This window comes from Zonotrichia leucophrys, chromosome 22, assembly GCF_028769735.1.
Source record: "Zonotrichia leucophrys gambelii isolate GWCS_2022_RI chromosome 22, RI_Zleu_2.0, whole genome shotgun sequence".
Taxonomy (NCBI): Eukaryota; Metazoa; Chordata; class Aves; order Passeriformes; family Passerellidae; genus Zonotrichia; species Zonotrichia leucophrys.
In genome coordinates, this window is record NC_088191.1 from 5455370 (window position 1) to 5474945 (window position 19576).

At 50.4% G+C, this 19576-nt stretch overlaps 1 protein-coding gene across 1 annotated transcript; it reads left to right on the top strand.

Moving 5' to 3' along the window:
- Positions 1-668: 668 nt before the first annotated feature.
- Positions 669-18513, top strand: STC1 (stanniocalcin 1). The gene is made up of 4 exons (XM_064731300.1): positions 669-907; positions 4453-4595; positions 6432-6643; positions 16606-18513. Exons 1-4 carry the CDS (start codon positions 790-792, stop codon positions 16874-16876), a joined length of 744 nt encoding a protein of 247 aa, XP_064587370.1. The 5' UTR covers positions 669-789; the 3' UTR covers positions 16877-18513.
- Positions 18514-19576: the final 1063 nt, after the last annotated feature.

Genomic DNA, 19576 nt, shown 5'->3' on the forward strand with positions numbered 1-19576 from the left:
CAGAGCGGGAAGGACGAGGGATCCCGCCAGCCCCATCCCCAGAGCCGGGGCAGGAAGGGGGATCCCGCAGCCATCCCCAACTGGGGCATCCCCGCAGCCCCATTCCGGAAGACCCTCAGAGCCGCCCCTTCCCCGCTCCCCAGCCCCGGGATCCCCCTCGCACGCATGGGAGCAGCTTTCCCTCCAGGGCAGGTGGTTTTCTGTTGGGGTGGGGGCGCTTTAGGACGGCGCTGTCATTTCCTCGAGCTCCGCCATCCATAGGAAGCGTCACCCCCCCCCATCCCCTCCCTTTCCCAGCGCTCCTCCGAGGATGAACTTTTCGCTCATTGTTCTTTGGCAGGTACTTTTAATGGGCTGGAAAATATTCTTCCTGTGAAGTTGCAGTTTTGCGGGGCTTGAATGAGTCCAGTCCTCCCCTGGCTCTGCCCAGCGCCACCGATTGGCTCGGCAGCCCGGGGGGGACCGATAAGGGCGGCTATAAAACGCTCGCAGCTCGCGGTCCCCCAGCGAGCAGCAGCCAGAGGGGCCACCCGGATCCTCCGCACATCCCTGCGCTCATCCCCGGCCTCGCCAGGATCCTCCCTCCTTCCTTCCCTGCCTCGCATCCAGCTCCACATCTTCGCTCAAGCCCGAGTGCAAGAGGAGAGGCGCACACATCCAAAAAAAAAAAAAAAGAAAAAAAAAAGAAAAAAAAATCAACCACTCAAAAAAGAAAAAGAAAAAAAAAAAAAAAAAAGGGAAAAAACCTAAACCAAGCCAACCCCACACTTAGCGGAAACTTGTCAAAGAATGCTCCTAAAGTCTGGTTTTCTCCTGCTGCTGCTGATCAGTGCATCCGCATCCCACGAAGCCGAGCAGAATGACTCTGTGAGCCCCAGGAAAGCGCGGGTGGCGGCGCAGAACTCAGGTAACGCCGCAGCCCCGCTGCCCTCAGCTGCCTCGCATTTCTCTGCTGCTGGTTTTTCTTCTTCTTTTTCATTTTCCCCCCTTTCCCTTCCCCTTACAAACTCACCGGCTGGCAGCAGGAATGTTCCTTCCAGGGCTGGTGCAGGAATCTCCTGGAGCAGCGAGGATGCGATCCGGGCTCTCCCCTCCTCCCGCAGCTCCCCGGGCAGTTCCGTGCACTTTTTATCATTTTTGTTCTCCTGCTTGCATGCATCCCTGTCCTTCCCCCGGTGCAGAGCTGCTCTGGGGTTAAACCTTTGCTTTTTAGGAACTTGGTGGGATCCGCGGCTCTGGGACTGCCCCATTGTTCTGGAACATCTCTGTGTTCGAAGAGGGGCAGCCTCGGAGGAATGCATAACCCAGAAAGTGTCACAAACCGGGCAGCTGCCGCTGTAAAAATACATCAGGGACATTTCCCAAACTTGCTTCCACAATGGAGAGAAAAAAAAAAAATAAAAATTGCTTTGGATGTGCGGACTTTGCCGCTTAGATAACTTGGCGACATTGTGTGGAACAATGGGAATTAAAAATCCGCCTCTACTGTACTGCAAAGATATTAACGCTCCGGTTCGGGGCTCATTAGCAGCTGCCTTATTTTAGCTCGGCGAGGCTCTGCGGCGTTGGAGCGGGGTGTTTGCTCCATTTGCTTTTGTATTTGGTTGCTATAGGAACGTGGGGTCTCCCCTCGCACCGCGCCTGAGACAATCAGAGCGCACCCGGACTCCGCTGCGAGCGAAGTTCTAATTGGAACCTGTGGAAAGCTAATTATGGGGCTGGCTCGTGCTGCGGGAGGTTGTGAACCGGGGAGGGGATGAATTACCGAATATTCCTCCCTTCAGGCACGTCAGCAGCAGCGCGGAACGAGCAGGGGTTAATTGGGGGGATTTTTTTAAATATTATTTCTTCTTTTTTTTTTATTCGGGGAAAATCCCGGTTGTAAAGAATTCTCTTTAGGGTGCAAGTTAGGTTTAATAAGGTGTGTTCTGTCGCAGTTAGGACTCCCTTTTCCCACACCAGGGGACCCTGGCCTCGCGTTTCTCCCCCAGGAATGTCTGGTAACCTGAGCTGCAGAGCAGCGAACGTGCCTTGCCCGTTCGCTGGGAGGGGACAGATGCTCGGCTCGCCCAGAAAGGTTAATCCCGGCTAATTTCAGGGCAATCATGTGGCAATTCTGCTGATTCATTGTTAAAATGCCCTGGATGTGCTCGGAGGGAGCCGGGATGACACGGACACCCTCGTGCTCAGCCGCGCCGCTGCCTCGGGCTGGAATCATCCTTGGAGCGGCGTTACCTGAACTTTCCCGGCCCGAATTCCCCTTCCCCTCCCGAATCTCAGCAGAAATTCCCCTTTTTGGCTGTACCTGCGAGCTCCCGGGGCAGTTTTAGCTCCAAGCTGCCGGATCGAGTCCTTTTGGGTGCTGAGAATTGAGTCTCAAGCTCAAATCTTCTTTCTAGGTAATTCAGCATTTTAGAAAATCACGAATGCCTCCCAATAATAAGTGCAGTTTCCTGCCAACTTGTTGGCATTTGCCAGCACTTCCACCTCATTTTCCAGTGGTTTTGTGAGCCAAGGCTGCTCTCCAAGGAGAGCCCTCAGCACCCAGAGCTTTCCATGGCCCATCCTCATCCCTGCTCCTGCTTTAGAGGGAATTGGGATAAAGATGTGAATGCCTGGAGACAAAATGGGGTTGGGATGGGGAAATTTGGGTCCCCATCTCAGCAAGGAGTGTGAGGTGCTGCCTCTTCTAATCCGTGTGTGACCCTCGAGGGCTTTGGTAGCTGGAATTTCTGTTCTTTGGGGTGCTGGTCGTGTCCTCAGAGAATCATAGAATTGTAGAATCCCGGAGTTGTAGAATCCTGGGATTGTAGAATCCTGGAATTTTGATTTGATTGTAGAATTCATGGAATGTAAATTCGAATGTAGAATTCTGGAATTGATCGAATTGGAGAATTCTGGATTGAGAATCATGGTAATTGAGAATCATGGTATTGGAGAATCATTGAATTGTGGAATTCTGGAAGTGTAGAGTCATGGAATTATAGAATCGTGGGATTGTAGAATCATGGAATTATAGAATCGTGGGATTGTAGAATGGTGGAATTATAGAATCGTGGGATTGTAGAATTCTGGAATATAGAATTATGGAATCCTGGAATGGTTTGGGTTGGAAAGGGACCTTAGAGCTCATTCCATCCCCAGCCATGGGCAGGGACACATTTCACCATCCCAGGGTGCTCCAGCCTGGCTGGGGACACTTCCAGGGATGAGGAATCCTCAACCTCTCTGGGCACCCTGTCCCAGGGCCTCGCTGCCCTCCAAGGAACGATTTTCTCCCTAACATCTGACCTAAATCTCTCCTCTTTTAGCTTAAAACCAATCCCAGCCGTTCTAGCACCGTGCATATAAAAACTCTCTCACTTTCTTTTTTATAATCTGCTTTTCTGCACCAGGAGGGGCTCTGAGCTCTCCTTGGAGCCTTCTCTTCTCCAGCTTGGGCAGGATTTTTGGGGCTGAGCAGGATTTTTGGGGCTGAGCAGGATTTTGGGGGCTGGGCAGGATTTTTGGGGCTGAGCAGGATTTTTGGGTCTGGGCAGGATTTTTGGGGTCTGGGCAGGATTTTTGGGGCTGGGCAGGATTTTTGGGGGCTGGGCAGGATTTTTGGGGCTGGGCAGGATTTTTGGGGCTGGGCAGGATTTTTGGGGCTGAGCAGGATTTTTGGGGCTGGGCAGGATTTTTGGGGCTGAGCAGGATTTTTGGGGCTGAGCAGGATTTTTTGGGGCTGGGCAGGATTTTTGGGGCTGAGCAGGATTTTTTGGGACTGAGCCGGATTTTTGGGGGCTGAGCAGGATTTTTTGGGGGCTGGGCAGGATTTTTGGGGGCTGGGCAGGATTTTGGGTTTGGGCAGGATTTTTGGGGCTGGGCAGGATTTTTGGGTCTGAGCAGGATTTTTGGGGTCCACGTAGGATTTTGGGGCTGAGCAGGATTTTTAGGGTCTGGGCAGGATTTTTGGGTTTGGGCAGGATTTTTTGGGGCTGAGCAGGATTTTTGGGGTCTGGGCAGGATTTTTGGGGCTGGGCAGGATTTTTGGGGCTGGGCAGGATTTTTGGGGTCTGGGCAGGATTTTTGGGGGCTGGGCAGGATTTTTGGGGCTGGGCAGGACTTTTGGGGCTGGGCAGGATTTTTGGGGCTGGGCAGGATTTTTGGGGCTGAGCAGGATTTTTGGGTTTGGGCAGGATTTCTGGTGGCTGGGCAGGATTTTTGGGGCTGAGGAGGATTTTTGGTTCTGAGCAGGATTTTTGGGTTTGGGCAGGATTTTTGGGGCTGAGCCGGATTTTTGGGTTTGAGCAGGACTTTTGGGGCTGAGCAGGATTTTTGGGGCTGGGCAGGATTTTTGGGGTCTGGGCAGGATTTTTGGGGCTGGGCAGGATTTTTGGGGCTGGGCAGGATTTTTGGGGCTGGCAGAGCTCACTCTCCATGCGCTGATGTTCCTGTGCCCCTCTGCCGCAGCCGAGGTGGTTCGGTGCCTGAACAGCGCCCTCCAGGTGGGCTGCGGAGCCTTCGCCTGCCTGGAGAACTCCACGTGCGACACGGACGGGATGTACGACATCTGCAAATCCTTCCTCTACAGCGCTGCTAAATTCGACACTCAGGTACGGCCCGGGCACCACGGGAATCCAACCCGGCCGGGAATGAATCAAACCCGGCCGAGAATCAAACCCGGCCGAGAATAAAACCCGGCCGAGAATAAAACCCGGCCGAGAATAAAACCCGGCCGAGAATAAATGGGAGCCGCCTTTTCATGGCCCGGACAAGTCCTGCGGGTTCTGAAGCGCGTGCAAGGCGCTCTGCTCAGAGCCTGCCTTAATTTAAGCTGTGCTTTGGGCAGGATTAACCCTCCCCTCCCTGCAGCCCTTCCTGCTGCTGCTCCCAGCCCCACTTCTGGCTCCAGGGCTCTTTTTCCACCCGCTCGCTGCTCCGGGTGAGGACTTGGCACGGAGGGTTCCGAGGGGTGGAGAGCGAGGTTTCCTCTCCAGGAGGAAATAGAAATGTTCTTCTAACAAAATAAATCTCCTGGCTGTGTGACCTGGCACAGGGCTGGGCTTTGGCTTGCAAGTGTTCGGGTCTGGGAATGCACGGCCAGGCTGGGATTGCAGGGAGAATAAATGGGGTAATATTGGAGGGCTGGGCTCTGCCAAACTCCCGTTCCCTCTGTGCTTTCCTCCCAAAATCCACACAGCCCCTTGTTCCCCGTGCTCCCAAGGACAGATTTAAAAGCTCGTAAAGGCTCTTGAGGTCTGAACCAGGAGTGTTAAACTGCTGGCATTAAATTGATGTTGATCTGTGGGGCAGAGCTGCTCCATCTCTGGTCCTGGCACTCCCAGGCTGAAGATTCCCAATGCCTAAATCCTTTGGGAATGGGAGTTCAGAGCATCCCGACTGCTGAGAGTGACAACTCTGCAGTAATTGGGAGCATTCAAATCCCATTCCCTGCAGTAATTGCAGGAGGGTAATTAGCACAGCCAGGCCTGGTGGAGTATCCACAATGCTTCTCCTTCCTTTGGATTCTGTTAAAAACAGGTTAGGAACTGCTGTAAAATAGTTGATAGATTGTTAGTGTGGTTTGGTTATTCTATTGTCAGAGGGGTTCAAAGGGCAGTTGTAGGAAATCCGGTACTCAAGGTACCATAACACACCTCAGTAAATGCACCACGAGCCAGCCTGGACAGAGCTGCAGTGGCCAATTGAGGACTGAAACCTTCATGTAAATGAAGGATCCAAACAGAAACCAATCCAAAGGGACAAAAAACAGGATAAAAAGGGGTTTCTGACCCGCTGAATTGTGCTGCTCCATCTGGAGCTGCTCAAGGAGCAGCAGCATCCTTGACGGGAATGCTCCTGCTCCATTTCCTGCCCCATCCTCTGCCCCATTCCCCTTCTCATTCCCATTCCCAGCCCCATTCCCTGCCCAATTCTCATCCCCTGCCCCATTCCCAGTCCCATCCCCATTCCCAGCTCCATTCCCATTCCCATCCCCATTCCCATTCCCCTTCTCATTCCCAGCTCCATTCCCATCCCCATCCCCATTCCCATTCCCAACCCCATTCCCATTCCCTTTCTCATCCAATTCCCATTCCCATTCCCAACCCCATTCCCATTCCCTTTCTCATCCAATTCCCATCCCCATTCCCATTCCTAACCCCATTCCCATTCCTCTTCTCATTCCCTTTCCCAACCCCATCCCCATTCCCCTTCCCATTCCCATTCCCATTCCCACTCCCATTCCCATCCCCATTCCCATTCCCCATTCCCATCCCCATTCCCAGCCCCATCCCCATTCCCACAGGCCCTCTTGCTTCAGGCCTTTCCTTTTTCATAATAAAAGCTGAAATCACTTTAGTACCAGGACCCTGCTCTCGTTTTTATCCCTGGAATTCATTCCAGGTTCCCTGGGATTCAGCTGAAGTTGGTTTTCCTTCCGTGTGCAGGGAAAAGCGTTCGTGAAGGAGAGCCTGAAGTGCATCGCCAACGGGGTGACCTCCAAGGTGTTCCTGGCCATCCGCAGGTGCTCCACGTTCCAGAGGATGATCTCGGAGGTGCAGGAGGAGTGCTACAGCAAGCTGGACCTGTGCGGCATCGCCCGCCGCAACCCCGAGGCCATCACCGAGGTGGTGCAGCTCCCAAACCACTTCTCCAACCGGTACGGAGCGGGAAATCCTGGGCTGTGGAGGGGAGGAGAGGGGCAGGAACCACGGGAACGGGGGATAAACCTGAGCAGGGCCTGGGGCGTCCCACCCGGGAAAGCCCCCAGCCCCTGCACGCCCTGCTCTGCTGCAGCAGCGCTCTCCTTGCTCTTTTGGGGAAATAAATGTATTTACCCTTTTGGGGAAAATACATTTCCCTTCTGGGGAAAATACATTTCTTTTCCTCTCTGGGAAAACACATTTGTTGTTCATTCTGGGAAATGCATTTATTTCCCTTTTGGGGAAAATACATTTCTTTTCCTCTTTGGGAAAACACATTTGTTGTTCATTCTGGGAAATACATTTATTTCCCCTTTTGGGGAAAATACATTTCCCTTCTGGGGAAAATACATTTCTTTTCCTCTTTGGGAAAACACATTTGTTGTTCATTCTGGGAAATGCATTTATTTCCCTTTTGGGAAAATTCCTTGTTTACCTTTGTGGAAAAACACACTTGTTGGGAAATGCATTTTTTTTCCCTTTTGGGGAAAATACATTTCTTTTCCTCTTTGGGAAAACACATTTGTTGTCCATTCTGGGAAATGCATTTATTTCCCCTTTTGGGAAAATTCCTTGTTTTCCTTTGTGGAAAAACACACTTGTTGCTCATTTTGGGAAATGTACACATTTCCCTATCAGGGAAAATACATTTATTTCCCCTTCTGGGGAAAATACATTTCCCTTCTGGGGAAAATACATTTCCCTTCTGGGGAAAATATATTTCTTTTCCTCTTTGGGAAAACACATTTGTTGTCCATTCTGGGAAATGCATTTATTTCCCTTTTGGGAAAATTCTTTGTTTTCCTTTGTGGAAAAACACACTTGTTGCTCATTTTGGGAAATGTACACATTTCCCTATCAGGGAAAATACATTTATTTCCCCTTTTGGGAAAATACACTTTTTCATTTTGGGAAATACATGTCTGTCCCTTTCTGGGCAAATACATTTATTTCCCTTTCTGGGAAAATTCATTTCTTTTCCTTTATGAGAAAATGCACTTGTCATTCATTTTGGGAAATACATTTATTTCCCCTTTTGGGAAAATTCCTTGTTTTCCTTTGTGGAAAAACACACTTGTTGCTCATTTTGGGAAATACACGTATTTCCCTTTCAGGGAAAATACATTTATTTCCCCTTTTGGGAAAATTCCTTTATTTTCCTTTTTGGGAAGCACATTTATTTCCCTTTTTGGGGAAATACACTTTTTCATTTTGGGAAATACATGTCTGTCCCTTTCTGGGCAAATACAATTATTTCCCATTCTGGGAAAATACATTTACTTCCCTTTCTGGGAAAATTCATTCATTTTCCTTTATGAGAAAATGCACTTGTTCATTTTGGGAAATATATTTATTTCCCTTTATGGGAAAATGCCTTTATTTTCCTTTTTGGGAAATACATTTGTTTCCCTTTTTGGGAAAATACACTTGTTGTTCATTTTGGGAAATACACGCATTTCCCTTTCTGGGAAAAATATTTATTTCCATTTTTGGGGAAAATCCTTTATTTTCCTTTTTGGGAAAATACACTTGTTCTTCATTTTGGGAAATACATCATTTCCCTTTTGGAAAAAATTTTTTCCATTCTGTGGAAAATACACTTGTTTCCATTTTTGGGGAAAATCACTTTATTTCCCCTTTTTGGGAAAATGCCTTTATTTTCCTTTTTGGGAAAATATACTTGTTCATTTTGGGAAATACACGCATTTCCCTTTCTGGGAAAAAAATATTTATTTCCCATTCTGGGAAAATACATTTATTTCCCATTTTGAGAAAATTCTTTTATTTTTCTTTTTGGGAAATACATTTATTTCCCTTTTGGGAAATTAATTTATTTTCCTTTTTGAGAAAATACACTTGTTTTCCATTTTGAGAAATTCACGCATTTCCCTTTCTGGGCAAATACCTTTATTTCCCATTCTGAGAAAGTATATTTATTTCACTTTTTGAGAAAATTCCTTTCTTTTCCTTTTTGAGAAAACACACTTGATTTTCATTTTGGGAAATACACGTATTTCCCTTTTTGGGCAAATAAATTTATTTCCCTTTTTGAAAACATATTTATTTCCCTTTTTGCTTGTTTTACATTTTGGGAAATACACAAAATTCCCTTTCTGGGCAAAGACATTTATTTCTCCTTTTGGGAATCCATTTATTTCTCCTTTTGGGAAATACATTTAAAAGAATTTCCAGAGGAGAACCATAAAATGATCCAGACATCCCTTACTCCAAAGCCTGGAGCTTGTTTAAATGTTAATTTTTTTTGTTTGGGCGCCCTGTAATGGTCAATGATCCCAATTGGGTTGATTCATTTGGCATGCCTGGCACATTGAGCTGCTCAGGGAACCATGGAATGGTTTGGGTGGGAAGGGACCCTAAACCCCATCCCATCCCATCCCATCCCATCCCATCCCACCCCTCCAAGCACAGGGACACTTTCCCCTGTCCCCGATTGCTCCAAGCCCTGTCCAGCCTGGCCTTCCCCATCCTTTGTCACCATTCCCTTCTCCTGATTATGGGATCTCATACCCAGCTCCAGCCACAGCCTCTTTCCATGGTGGCACACATCCCTCTCCTGATTTTGGGGTCAGTGGAGAGGTTTGAGCTCCTTTTGCACCGTGGTGCCAGCTCCAGGTGACTGAGCCATGCAGCGAGTTTGGTGAACCCCAACTTAAAGGTGTTCACAGCCATCCCCTCCCTGGGGCTCATAGGGCACTGGGAAATGAATCCTTGTCCTTCAGGATCCTTGTCCTCCAGGAATCCTTGTCCTCCAGGAATCCTTGTCCTTCAGGACCCTTGTCCTTCAGGACCCTTGTCCTCCAGGATCCTTGTCCTCCAGGATCCTTGTCCTCCAGGATCCTTGTCCTCCGGGATCCTTGTCCTCCAGGAATCCTTGTCCTCCGGGATCCTTGTCCTTCAGGATCCTTGTCCTTCAGGATCCTTGTCCTTCAGGATCCTTGTCCTCCAGGATCCTTGTCCTTCAGGAATCCTTGTCCTCCAGGATCCTTGTCCTCCAGGACCCTTGTCCTCCGGGATCCTTGTCCTCCAGGATCCTTGTCCTCCGGGACCCTTGTCCTTCAGGATCCTTGTCCTTCAGGATCCTTGTCCTCCAGGACCCTTGTCCTCCAGGACCCTTGTCCTCCAGGAATCCTTGTCCTCCAGGAATCCTTGTCCTCCAGGACCCTTGTCCTCCAGGATCCTTGTCCTCCGGGATCCTTGTCCTCCGGGATCCTTGTCCTTCAGGATCCTTGTCCTCCAGGATCCTTGTCCTCCAGGATCCTTGTCCTTCAGGATCCTTGTCCTTCGGGATCCTTGTCCTTCAGGATCCTTGTCCTCCAGGAATCCTTGTCCTCCAGGAATCCTTGTCCTCCGGGATCCTTGTCCTCCGGGATCCTTGTCCTCCAGGACCCTTGTCCTTCAGGACCCTTGTCCTCCGGGATCCTTGTCCTCCGGGATCCTTGTCCTCCGGGATCCTTGTCCTCCGGGATCCTTGTCCTCCAGGATCCTTGTCCTCCAGGATCCTTGTCCTCCAGGATCCTTGTCCTCCAGGTCACCACGCTGCTGCAAAACCCAAGAAAAATTAAAGGAGCTGTTGCTGCTCATTTGTGATCCCCGGGGGTCCCCTAAGCTGGATGTTCGCTGGTAGCAGCGGGCGGGCAAGGAGACTCCACACGGCTTCTGAGGGTGCTAATTAATGAGGGTGCTAATTACTGGGGGTCCCACCCCCTGGAGAAGCATGGTTTCTGAGGGAGAAACAGAGGGAGAGCCCAGGGAGAGAAGGGCCAAGAGCAATCTCTGGTCTCCCCCCACAGTTTAACAGGGAGATTCAAAGTGGGTGCAAATAAGCCTTGGGCCAGAGGGATTTCAGATATTCCATGATATTCCAGGGAAGGATCAGGCTTGGATTAAACCGTACATATTCAAGGGGTGAGACAGAGCACACCATTTAACTGAAATGTGACACCACAATTCACCCTTTTTTTGTTAGAAAGAAAAGATTAAGAGAAATAAGGGCCAAGAGAGAATCCGTGATTTCCCTCTCACAGCTTAACAGGGAGATTCAAAGTGGGTGCAGAATAAGACTGTGGCCAATGGGATTTCAGATCCATGATATTCCAGGGGAGAATCAGGCTTGGATTAAACCCTACATTTTTGAGGAGTGAGACAGAGCAAACCATTTAACTAATGTGTAACACCACAATTCACCCATTTTTGTTAGAAAGAAAAGATTAAGAGAAATAAGTGCCAAGAGAGAATCTGTGATTTCCCCCTCACAGCTTAACAGGGAGATTCAAACTGGGCTCAGAATAAATCTTGGGCCAGTGGGATTTCAGATCCATGATCCTTCAGGGGAGGATCACGGGCTTGGAATAACGAGGGGTGAGACAGAGCACAGCATTTAACTAAAATGGAACATCACAAGGAGCCAGCACCCCTGGTCCTGTATAACCCCCCTGTGCCAATCCCTGTTCCTCATCTCTGGTGTCCTGGTTTGAAAAGGAAATGAGGTTTTTTTTGGAGTTTGTGGTCAAACCAATCAGTGCTGAAATTGGAATATTGAGGCCACGGATTCACCTCTGAGAACAGAGGGGTTAAAAGCAGAGAACTCCCAGGGGAACTTTCTCTTGGTTCTGCTGGCTTGAGGAGGTCAGAGCTCCTGCTTTGCTCCATGTCTGGTCACATCTCACAGCAGACACCAGGGAGAACAGATTTTCATGGGGGCAGTGGCATTGTCAAACCTGGGGACAGCCTGTGATGCCATGGGGCTGTCCCCTGTCCCTGTGGGAATGTCACACTGGTGCCTGGCACCCTGCCCTGAGCAGCACTGCCCTGTCCCTGTCCCCTGTCCCTGCAGGGATGGCAATGTCACACCTGGCACCTTCCCCTGGGCAGGATTTACCTGTCCCCTGTCCCTGCTGCCCACAGGGATGGCAATGTCACAGCTGGCACCTTCCCCTGAGCAGGATTTACCTGTCCCCTGTCCCTGCTGCCCACAGGGATGGCAATGTCACAGCTGGTGTCTGGCACCTTCCCCCTGAGCAGGATTGCCCTGTCCTCTGTCCCCTGTCCCTGCAGGGATGGCAATGTCACACCTGGCACCTTCCCCTGGGCAGCCCTGCCCTGTCCCCTGTCCCTGCTGCCCACAGGGATGCCAATGTCACACCTGGCACCCTCCCCTGAGCAGGATTTACCTGTCCCCTGTCCCTGCTGCCCACAGGGATGGCAATGTCACACCTGGCACCTTCCCCTGGGCAGCCCTGCCCTGTCCCCTGTCCCTGCAGGGATGCCAATGTCACACCTGGCACCTTCCCCTGAGCAGGATTTACCTGTCCCCTGTCCCTGCTGCCCACAGGGATGGCAATGTCACAGCTGGCACCTTCCCCTGGGCAGCCCTGCCCTGTCCCCTGTCCCTGCTGCCCACAGGGATGGCAATGTCACACCTGGCACCCTGCCCTGGGCAGCCCTGCCCTGTCCCCTGTCCCTGCTGCCCACAGGGATGGCAATGTCACACCTGGCACCTTCCCCTGAGCAGGATTTACCTGTCCCCTGTCCCTGCAGGGATGGCAATGTCACACCTGGCACCTTCCCCTGAGCAGGATTTACCTGTCCCCTGTCCCTGCTGCCCACAGGGATGGCAATGTCACACCTGGCACCTTCCCCTGGGCAGCCCTGCCCTGTCCCCATCCTCCAAGGACAAGGGACACAGGGAGCCTCAGGGCTGCTGCAGTCACGCTGCAGGGCAGGGATTTCTTGCTCCCAGTCCTGGAACAATCAGTGCTGAGTCTTGTGATTGGGATAAAAGGGACCTTTTGGAGAGGTTGGAGTAAATAACCCCAGAACTGGAGTGCAAACAGAGCACTGGGTCCTGTCCTCAGCTCCTCTGGGGTGGCCTTGGCTGGGTCCAGGAGCAGCCCAAACCTCCAGACCTGTCCCAGGACAGGTGTGCAGGTGATTTATACATTTTATATTGCATCAAGCAGCATAAATTTATTCAGAGAATTCCAGATTATCCAGAGCTGGGAGGGACCCACAAAGATCTTGGAGATGCATTTTTTATTACAGAAAACTCTTGTAGATGGAGATATAATTTTTTCTTCTCTGTCCAGAAAATGGCAAAATTGGGAAGGCAAAATTATACTGGGGGAGTAAAGATGAAACTTGTGTAGCAAATTTGGGGGGGAAATTGGAACCTTTGAAAGAGGATTTTGGAGGACTGGGAGAGGAGCAGGCAGCTCTGTGGAGGCCCAGGTTAAACTGATGGACTGGACAGATCACAAAGAAAAAAAACCTTTTCTTTCCATGTCCTGCTTTGGAAGGGGACATGGGGACACTTGGGCAGCGCTGGCCTCTGAGAGGACCCAGCCCTGGAGCCTCTCCCGAGGCCCAGCAGCTCCTCCCCAGCCCTGCAGAGGATATTGTGACACGCTGAGGAACAAAAGCAGCAGGATTTCCCAGCTCCGAGGTGAGGCTGAGCGCTCGGGAGCATCCTGCTTTCCCAGCCCGGGATCAGAATGTGCCACTTGGCCCGGCCCCAGGGGAAGTCCTTAAAGGTCATTGCATCCTCCTGCCATCCCAGCCGGGGCAGGGGAATCTCTGCTCACAGCCCAGCCCTGGAAGGTGTCCCGGTGTGGAAACCACGGGGCTGGATGGGCTCTGTGTCTGGCCCCGGTTTAAGCCGGGTTTGTGGCTGGCTCAGCTTTGCTCATCTCCACTCCAGACCCTCCCAGCCCTGCTCAGAGCGAGCCAGAGCCCGATCCCTTTGTGCAGCTCTGACCTCACCTGACCTCCCCAGGGCTGAGAGTTGGGAAAGGATTTTCAATGGGAACTCTCATTTCCCTCTTCCTTCCCCTCCTCCACCTGCAGGTTGTTCTCCTCTCTGCTCCTGTGGAAAAATGTCAGCGTGACCTTAAAGTGCTTAAAATAAGTTCCTTTCAGGCAGAAATCCCAGCGAGTGTGGGCCTGCTGCCCTTTTTCCCAGCTCTGTCTCCCTGGGAAGATGTTCCCTGGCACAGGGGGGTGCCAGGCGCTGTCCCAGCCCGAATCCTGGGGGAACATTCCTGGGGGGAATTCTCAGCAGGGCTGGGAATGCACAGCAGCACCCCTGTGCTGTCAGTGTGCGAGTCAGGCCTGGGGAAAAAGGGACCTGGACTCCCAAGGCATTCACAGAAAATTAATTCAATTTAGTGACCTGGACTCCCAAGACATTCATAGAAACCTAATTCAATTTATTGAGTAACCCATTGCTTTTTATACCCTAGTTTGCTACAGGTGGACCTGATTGGTCCTTTAATTAAAACACCATCATCTAATTAACCATTTATAAACCATTTATGACAATCTTATGATTGCTATAAATGGGTAATAACATAAAATATAAATAGTTATACACCCATTTATGAGCAATCTTATGTTTATAACATATAAATGATCATGCACCCATTTATGAACAATCTTATGAGAATAACAAGAAAACAGATACTAGAGAAACAACACCTACAGGTTGTTTTTAATTATTGGATATCACTGTTTATCTACAGCTCCTCAAAGCTTCTCAGGCTGATTCTGGGAAAATTTATTTAGGTTCTCTCTCTCAGGAGCTGCCACCACACCTGGCTGCTCCTTGGACAAGGAATTTGTGCCCAGGGCTGCTGGGAGGGGAAGATGCAGCTGGAGAGGAGGCAGGGGAAGCCTCACTTGGGCTGGAAGTGACCATGGATTGTCCCAAGGATCTGTCCCCAGGGAACCCAGGGATCTGCCAGGCTTGGGCTGGGCTGCTTCTCCCTCTGGCCCTTGTAAGGGAAAGGCACAGGAGGGACAAAGGGGCTGGAAGTGACAGTGGATTGTGAGTGCTAAAGATCTGTCCCCAGGGATCTGCCAGGCTTGGGCTGGGCTGCTTCTCCCCCTCCTGGTCCTTGTAAGGGCTGTGCAGGGAGAGGGACAGGAGGGACAGAGGGAATGGTGCCACAGGGATGGAGCAGTCGTGGCTCAGAGGCCAGGCCAGGCTGGGATCCCGGCAGGATCTGTTGTTGCCAACATCAATTATTTTCCTTCCCAAAGCTCCAGGAACTCTGGTGTTGAGCAGAGAGTAAATCACAGCCTTTAACCCATTCCTTAAATCACAGCCTTTAACCCATTCCTTAAATCCCAGCCTTTAACTCATTCCTTAAATCACACCCTTTAACCCATTCCTTAAATCACACCCTTTAACTCATTCCTTAAATCCCAGCCTTTAACCCATTCCTTAAATCACACCCTTTAACCCATTCCTTAAATCACACCCTTTAACTCATTCCTAACCTCTCAGCTCCTTGTTTTACCTTCCTAATCCACCAGGATCCCTCCAAACCCACCCTGCCCACCCCTCACCTCCCAGAGCTGCTGGTTTGGGGCAATTAAATCAGGATTTTGGCCATGGTGTTCCTCCCCTGTGCCAGGGGCACAGCACCTCCATGCCCAGGGTGTGGAGTGGGTGTTCTGGGAGCCCTCAGCCTCACCTCGGAGCTGGGAAATCCTGCTGCTTTTGTTCCTCAGCGTGTCACAACATCCTCTGCAGGGCTGGGGAGGAGCTGCTGGGCCTCAGGAGAGGCTCCAGGGCTGGGTCCTCTCAGAGGAGCGTGGCCAGCACTGCCCAAATGTCCCCATGTCCCCCTCTGAGGCCTGCTGAGCTGCCCAGCCCGTCAGTTTAACCTGGGCCTCCACAGAGCTGCCTGCTCCTCTCCCAGAAATCCTCTTTCAAAGGTTCCAATTTCCCCCCCAAATTTGCTACACAAGTTTCATCTTTACTCCCCCCAGTATAATTTTGCCTTCACAATGTTGCCATTTTCTGGATAGACAAGAAAAAAATTATCTCTGTGTACAAGAGAGTTTTCTGTAATAAGAAATGGATCTCCATGGTCCTTTCCCAACCTTAAAAATTGTGTGACAACACCGTCAGAAATCTGCTCCAAACACGCTCTGGCTGGGTTAAAAACCCTGATTTTTGCAGTTTTGTCACCTGGCTGGGTGATACCCCAATTTCCTGCTGGGCTGGTTTGCCCCCAAGCAGGCAGTACTGGATAGCTCAGTCCTCTTTTGGGGACAGAGTGTCTGAGTGCCCAGGCTGCTCTTAGCCACAGGCAACCTCAGAAAGCTTAAGGGATATCAGCTCTTTAGGGATTTATCAGCTCTCTCATGATTTCAGCTCTTTGCTTGCTAAGGCATCGATGCAGGCAGAGAAGGCAGACGTGAGAGAGGAGAAGGCAGCTGGAGTTCCACAGCAATGTCTTCACTGGGGATCTGTGAAGGGTTCCAGGGACAGCTCTTCTGACCAGAATGGGCTAAAATAACCCTTTATATAAGATATATGGGGATCCAGAATTGTCCAATAGCAGGCGTTAAGGGAAAGTGACCTGTGGGGTTACACAGAGATAAGCAGGGGTCTGAAAGGTGGAAGAGAGGAGCTTCTTGCTATTTTGTGATGAGGATCTGACTCCATGTTTCAGAAGGCTTGATTTATTATTTTATGATATATATTATATTAAAAGTATACTAAAAGAATAGAAGAAAGGATTTCATCAGAAGGCCAGCTAAGAATAGAAAAGAAAGAATGATAACAAAGGTTTGTGGCTGGGACAGAGAGTCTGAGCCAGCTGACTGTGATTGGCCAATAATTAGAAACAACATCATGAGACCAATCCCAGATGCACCTGTTGCATTCCACAGCAGCAGATAACCATTGTTTACATTTTGTTCCTGAGGTCTCTCAGCTTCTCAGGAGAAAAAATCCTAATGAAAGGATTTTTGAGAAAACATCATGGCTGCACTTTTCACCATGACTTGGCATTTCCTATCTTTAAGCCTCAGCTGTCCATGGGGCCCTAGCAAGCCCAGAGCCTGCTACAGGGCGGCACCGTGGTCTAACCAGGTCCTTGTCCTGCAGGTATTACAACAAGCTGGTTCGGAGCCTGCTGGAGTGCGACGAGGACACGGTGAGCACCATCAAGGAGAGCCTGATGGAGAAGCTGGGCCCCAACATGGCCAGCCTGTTCCACCTGCTGCAGAGCGACCACTGCGCCCAGGGCCACCCCCGCGCCGAGCTGCTGCGCAGGAGGCTCTCGGAGCCCCAGAAGCTGAAGCTGCTGCTCAGGAACCTGCGAGGTGAGGGCTCCACAGCCGCCCACGCCAAGCGCGGCTCCGCCGAGCGCGCCTGACCGGGCCGGGCAGGCCGAGCACGACCAAAGCTGAGGGCTCTGCTCTAGGAGTGCTACACCCAAAGCCAGCGGACTGTAGGTGTTGTGACCCCCAGGAGCTGGGTTTAGTTCCTTAGGGCTCGTTTAGTTTGTTCATCTTCTCTGTTCCTCTCCAACAACACTTCTGCATGGGTCTGTGTTCGGTGTCGCGGCTTTCCCGCCAGCCAGACGGCTCTGTCTCTTCTCTTCCCCACACAAAAATCTGTTATCCCAAAAAATCTTAGTCTTTAGTAGATCCCTACAGTGGTTGGGCCTTCAGGCACCAAACTCCCAAGGTTTGGAGGCTGAGTTTGTCCCAAGCTGTTGTGGCGACACCAGCCAGGCCTGGAGGTTCAGCACTGAGGGGAGGAGCCGCTCCTCTCCTGCAGGTGATGAAAAATGCACTAAAAACTCTCACAGATCCTAAAAACTCTCACAGATCCTAAAAACATCCGTGGGATTCATGTCATGAATCTGTGCTGGCCATGGACGAGCATGGATGTCACGTTCCTGGTCCTGCAGTGTCACCCTCAGCCCTGATCCTTCCAGCAGAGTGCTGTGAACACGTTTAAGTTGGGATTTACCAAACTCTCTGCATGGTTTAATCACCTGGAGCTGGCACCACGGTGCAAAATGAGCTCAAACCACCCCACAAAGCCCAAAAGCAGGAGAGGGACGTGTTCCACCATGGAAAGAGGCTGTGGCCGCAGCTGGTCAGGAGGTCCCATAATCGTGTGTTGTATTTCAAAGCTCACATCTCTGTACTGTATTTAACTGCCTGAAGCTTTAAACCAAGCCTAACAGAAACAAAGCCTGTCTTAAGATTAGAGTATTAAAGGCCTTGCTCTAACTGTGGTATAAATAGTGCTAAAATCTGTCTGTACTGTACATAAATTCCACCAGAGTCTGCTTCAAAGGAGCAGAACAGAATAACTTTATTGCCTAAACTGAGTTTTATAAGTCAGCTCTTTCTTTTATTATTATTGTTATTGTTGTTGTTATTATTATTATTATTATTATTATTATTGTTATTATTGCTTTCTTTTTCCTGGAAGCAGCACCTCTGTCATAGTCAGGAATTCACATTCCACTCTGTGGCCTTTTAAGAAAGGAAGAGGGGAAAAGGTTCAGGATGGGAATCACAGGACCAGGAACAGCCTTTCAGAGCTGAAATTGAGGCAAAATCCATTAAAAACCCAAGTTCAGGCTGGTCAGTCCTGTCCCCACTGGGCTGCCAGGAAATGCACTTAGAGCCAGGGCAGAGCTGCTGGGAATTCTGGAATTGTCAGATCCTTTGGGAATCTCACGGGGTAAAATTTCCCTCAGGATTTCTGGGGCAAGGCAGGGAAAATCCATAACTCTCTGAAGCTCCAGCAGGAGAGCTGAGGACGCAATGAATGCTCTGGGAGCTGCCCTTCCTCCACCCTCCTCCTCCTCCTCAGCGGGCTCTGGGAAGAGGAGCAGAGCTGGAGACCCCAAAGCTGCTCCACGGCACAGCCAGGCCCTGGGGAGCCCAAAAATGTCCTTTGGATCCATCCAATGTCCTTTGTGGTGGGATCAGAGGCAGAGGCCCTTTGTGGTGTGGGATCCACCAAGTGTCCTGTGTGGACTGGGACCCACCCAATGCCCTTTGTGGGCTGGGATCACCAAGTCCTTGTGTGGATCCACCAAGCCTTTGGTTCGGATCACATCCTCTGTGGTGTGAGATCACCAATGCCCTTTGTGGACTGGGATCAGCCAAAGGTCCTTTGTGGTGTGGGATCCACCAAAGGCCCTTTGTCGATTGGGATCCACCAAAGGCCTTTTGTGGATTCGGATCCATCCAATTCCCTTTGTGGTGTGGGACCCACCAAAGGCCCTTTGTGGATCGGGATCAACCCAATGCCCTTTGTGGATTGGGATCCACCAAAGGTCCTTTGTGGATTCGGATACACCCAATTCCCTCTGTGGTGTGGGACCCACCAAAGGCCCTTTGTGGACTGGGATCCACCAAATGTCCTTTGTGCTGTGGGATCCACCAGAGGCCCTTTGCTGGTGTGGGACCCGTTAAATGTCCTTGAAGATGTGGGGTGTACCCAATGCCGTTTGTGGTGTGGGATCCACCAGGCCAACCCATGCCTCGGAGTCCCTGCAGCGTGGGAGACTCTGCCTCAGAGCGTTGGAGAGCTGATCAAGGAGGGATCTCTTTTTTTCTTCTGGAAACCTGAAGCAATATTATTTTGTTTTTTGTGTTGTTTGGGAAACCACAAAGCCTTTAAACCAGAACTTGCTGCTAAAATATCAAAACCAGATGCAGTGGCAGCGTTTCAGATGTCGCTGCCTTCACGAAATGTAGAAGTGCTGGCAGAGAATTGGAAGCAGCAAAAAAAAATTTGCTGATATTGGTGGAGGGTTGGAATTTGTAATTTTTTTGGGATACTCTGAACAGAGCCGTGCAGGGCAAGGAAGATGCAAAGTTCCTGAATCAGGCAGGGATTGAGAGGCCACACAAAGAAGTTCTGAGAGGTGAAAACCAAAAGCTTCTGGAATATCCCAACCCTAAAACTGGGATTATATTTAGGAATTGATCCCAGGAGCGCATCCCTGACTGCCCACCCTGCAGCTGTTGGGAGCCAGGGAATTTGCTGGGGTTTGTGCCTCCAGTCCGTGCTTTTTTTGGGAATTGGTCACAAAAAGTCTTTC

What these genes read in the sequence shown, in the direction of transcription:
- STC1 (XM_064731300.1), top strand. Translation starts at nt 790, where the DNA reads ATGCTCCTAAAGTCTGGTTTTCTCCTGCTGCTGCTGATCAGTGCATCC. An exon ending in GGTGGCGGCGCAGAACTCAG is followed by an intron (nt 908 to 4,452) that starts GTAACGCCGCAG and finishes CCTCTGCCGCAG; the next exon opens with CCGAGGTGGTTCGGTGCCTG. An exon ending in CTGCTAAATTCGACACTCAG is followed by an intron (nt 4,596 to 6,431) that starts GTACGGCCCGGG and finishes TTCCGTGTGCAG; the next exon opens with GGAAAAGCGTTCGTGAAGGA.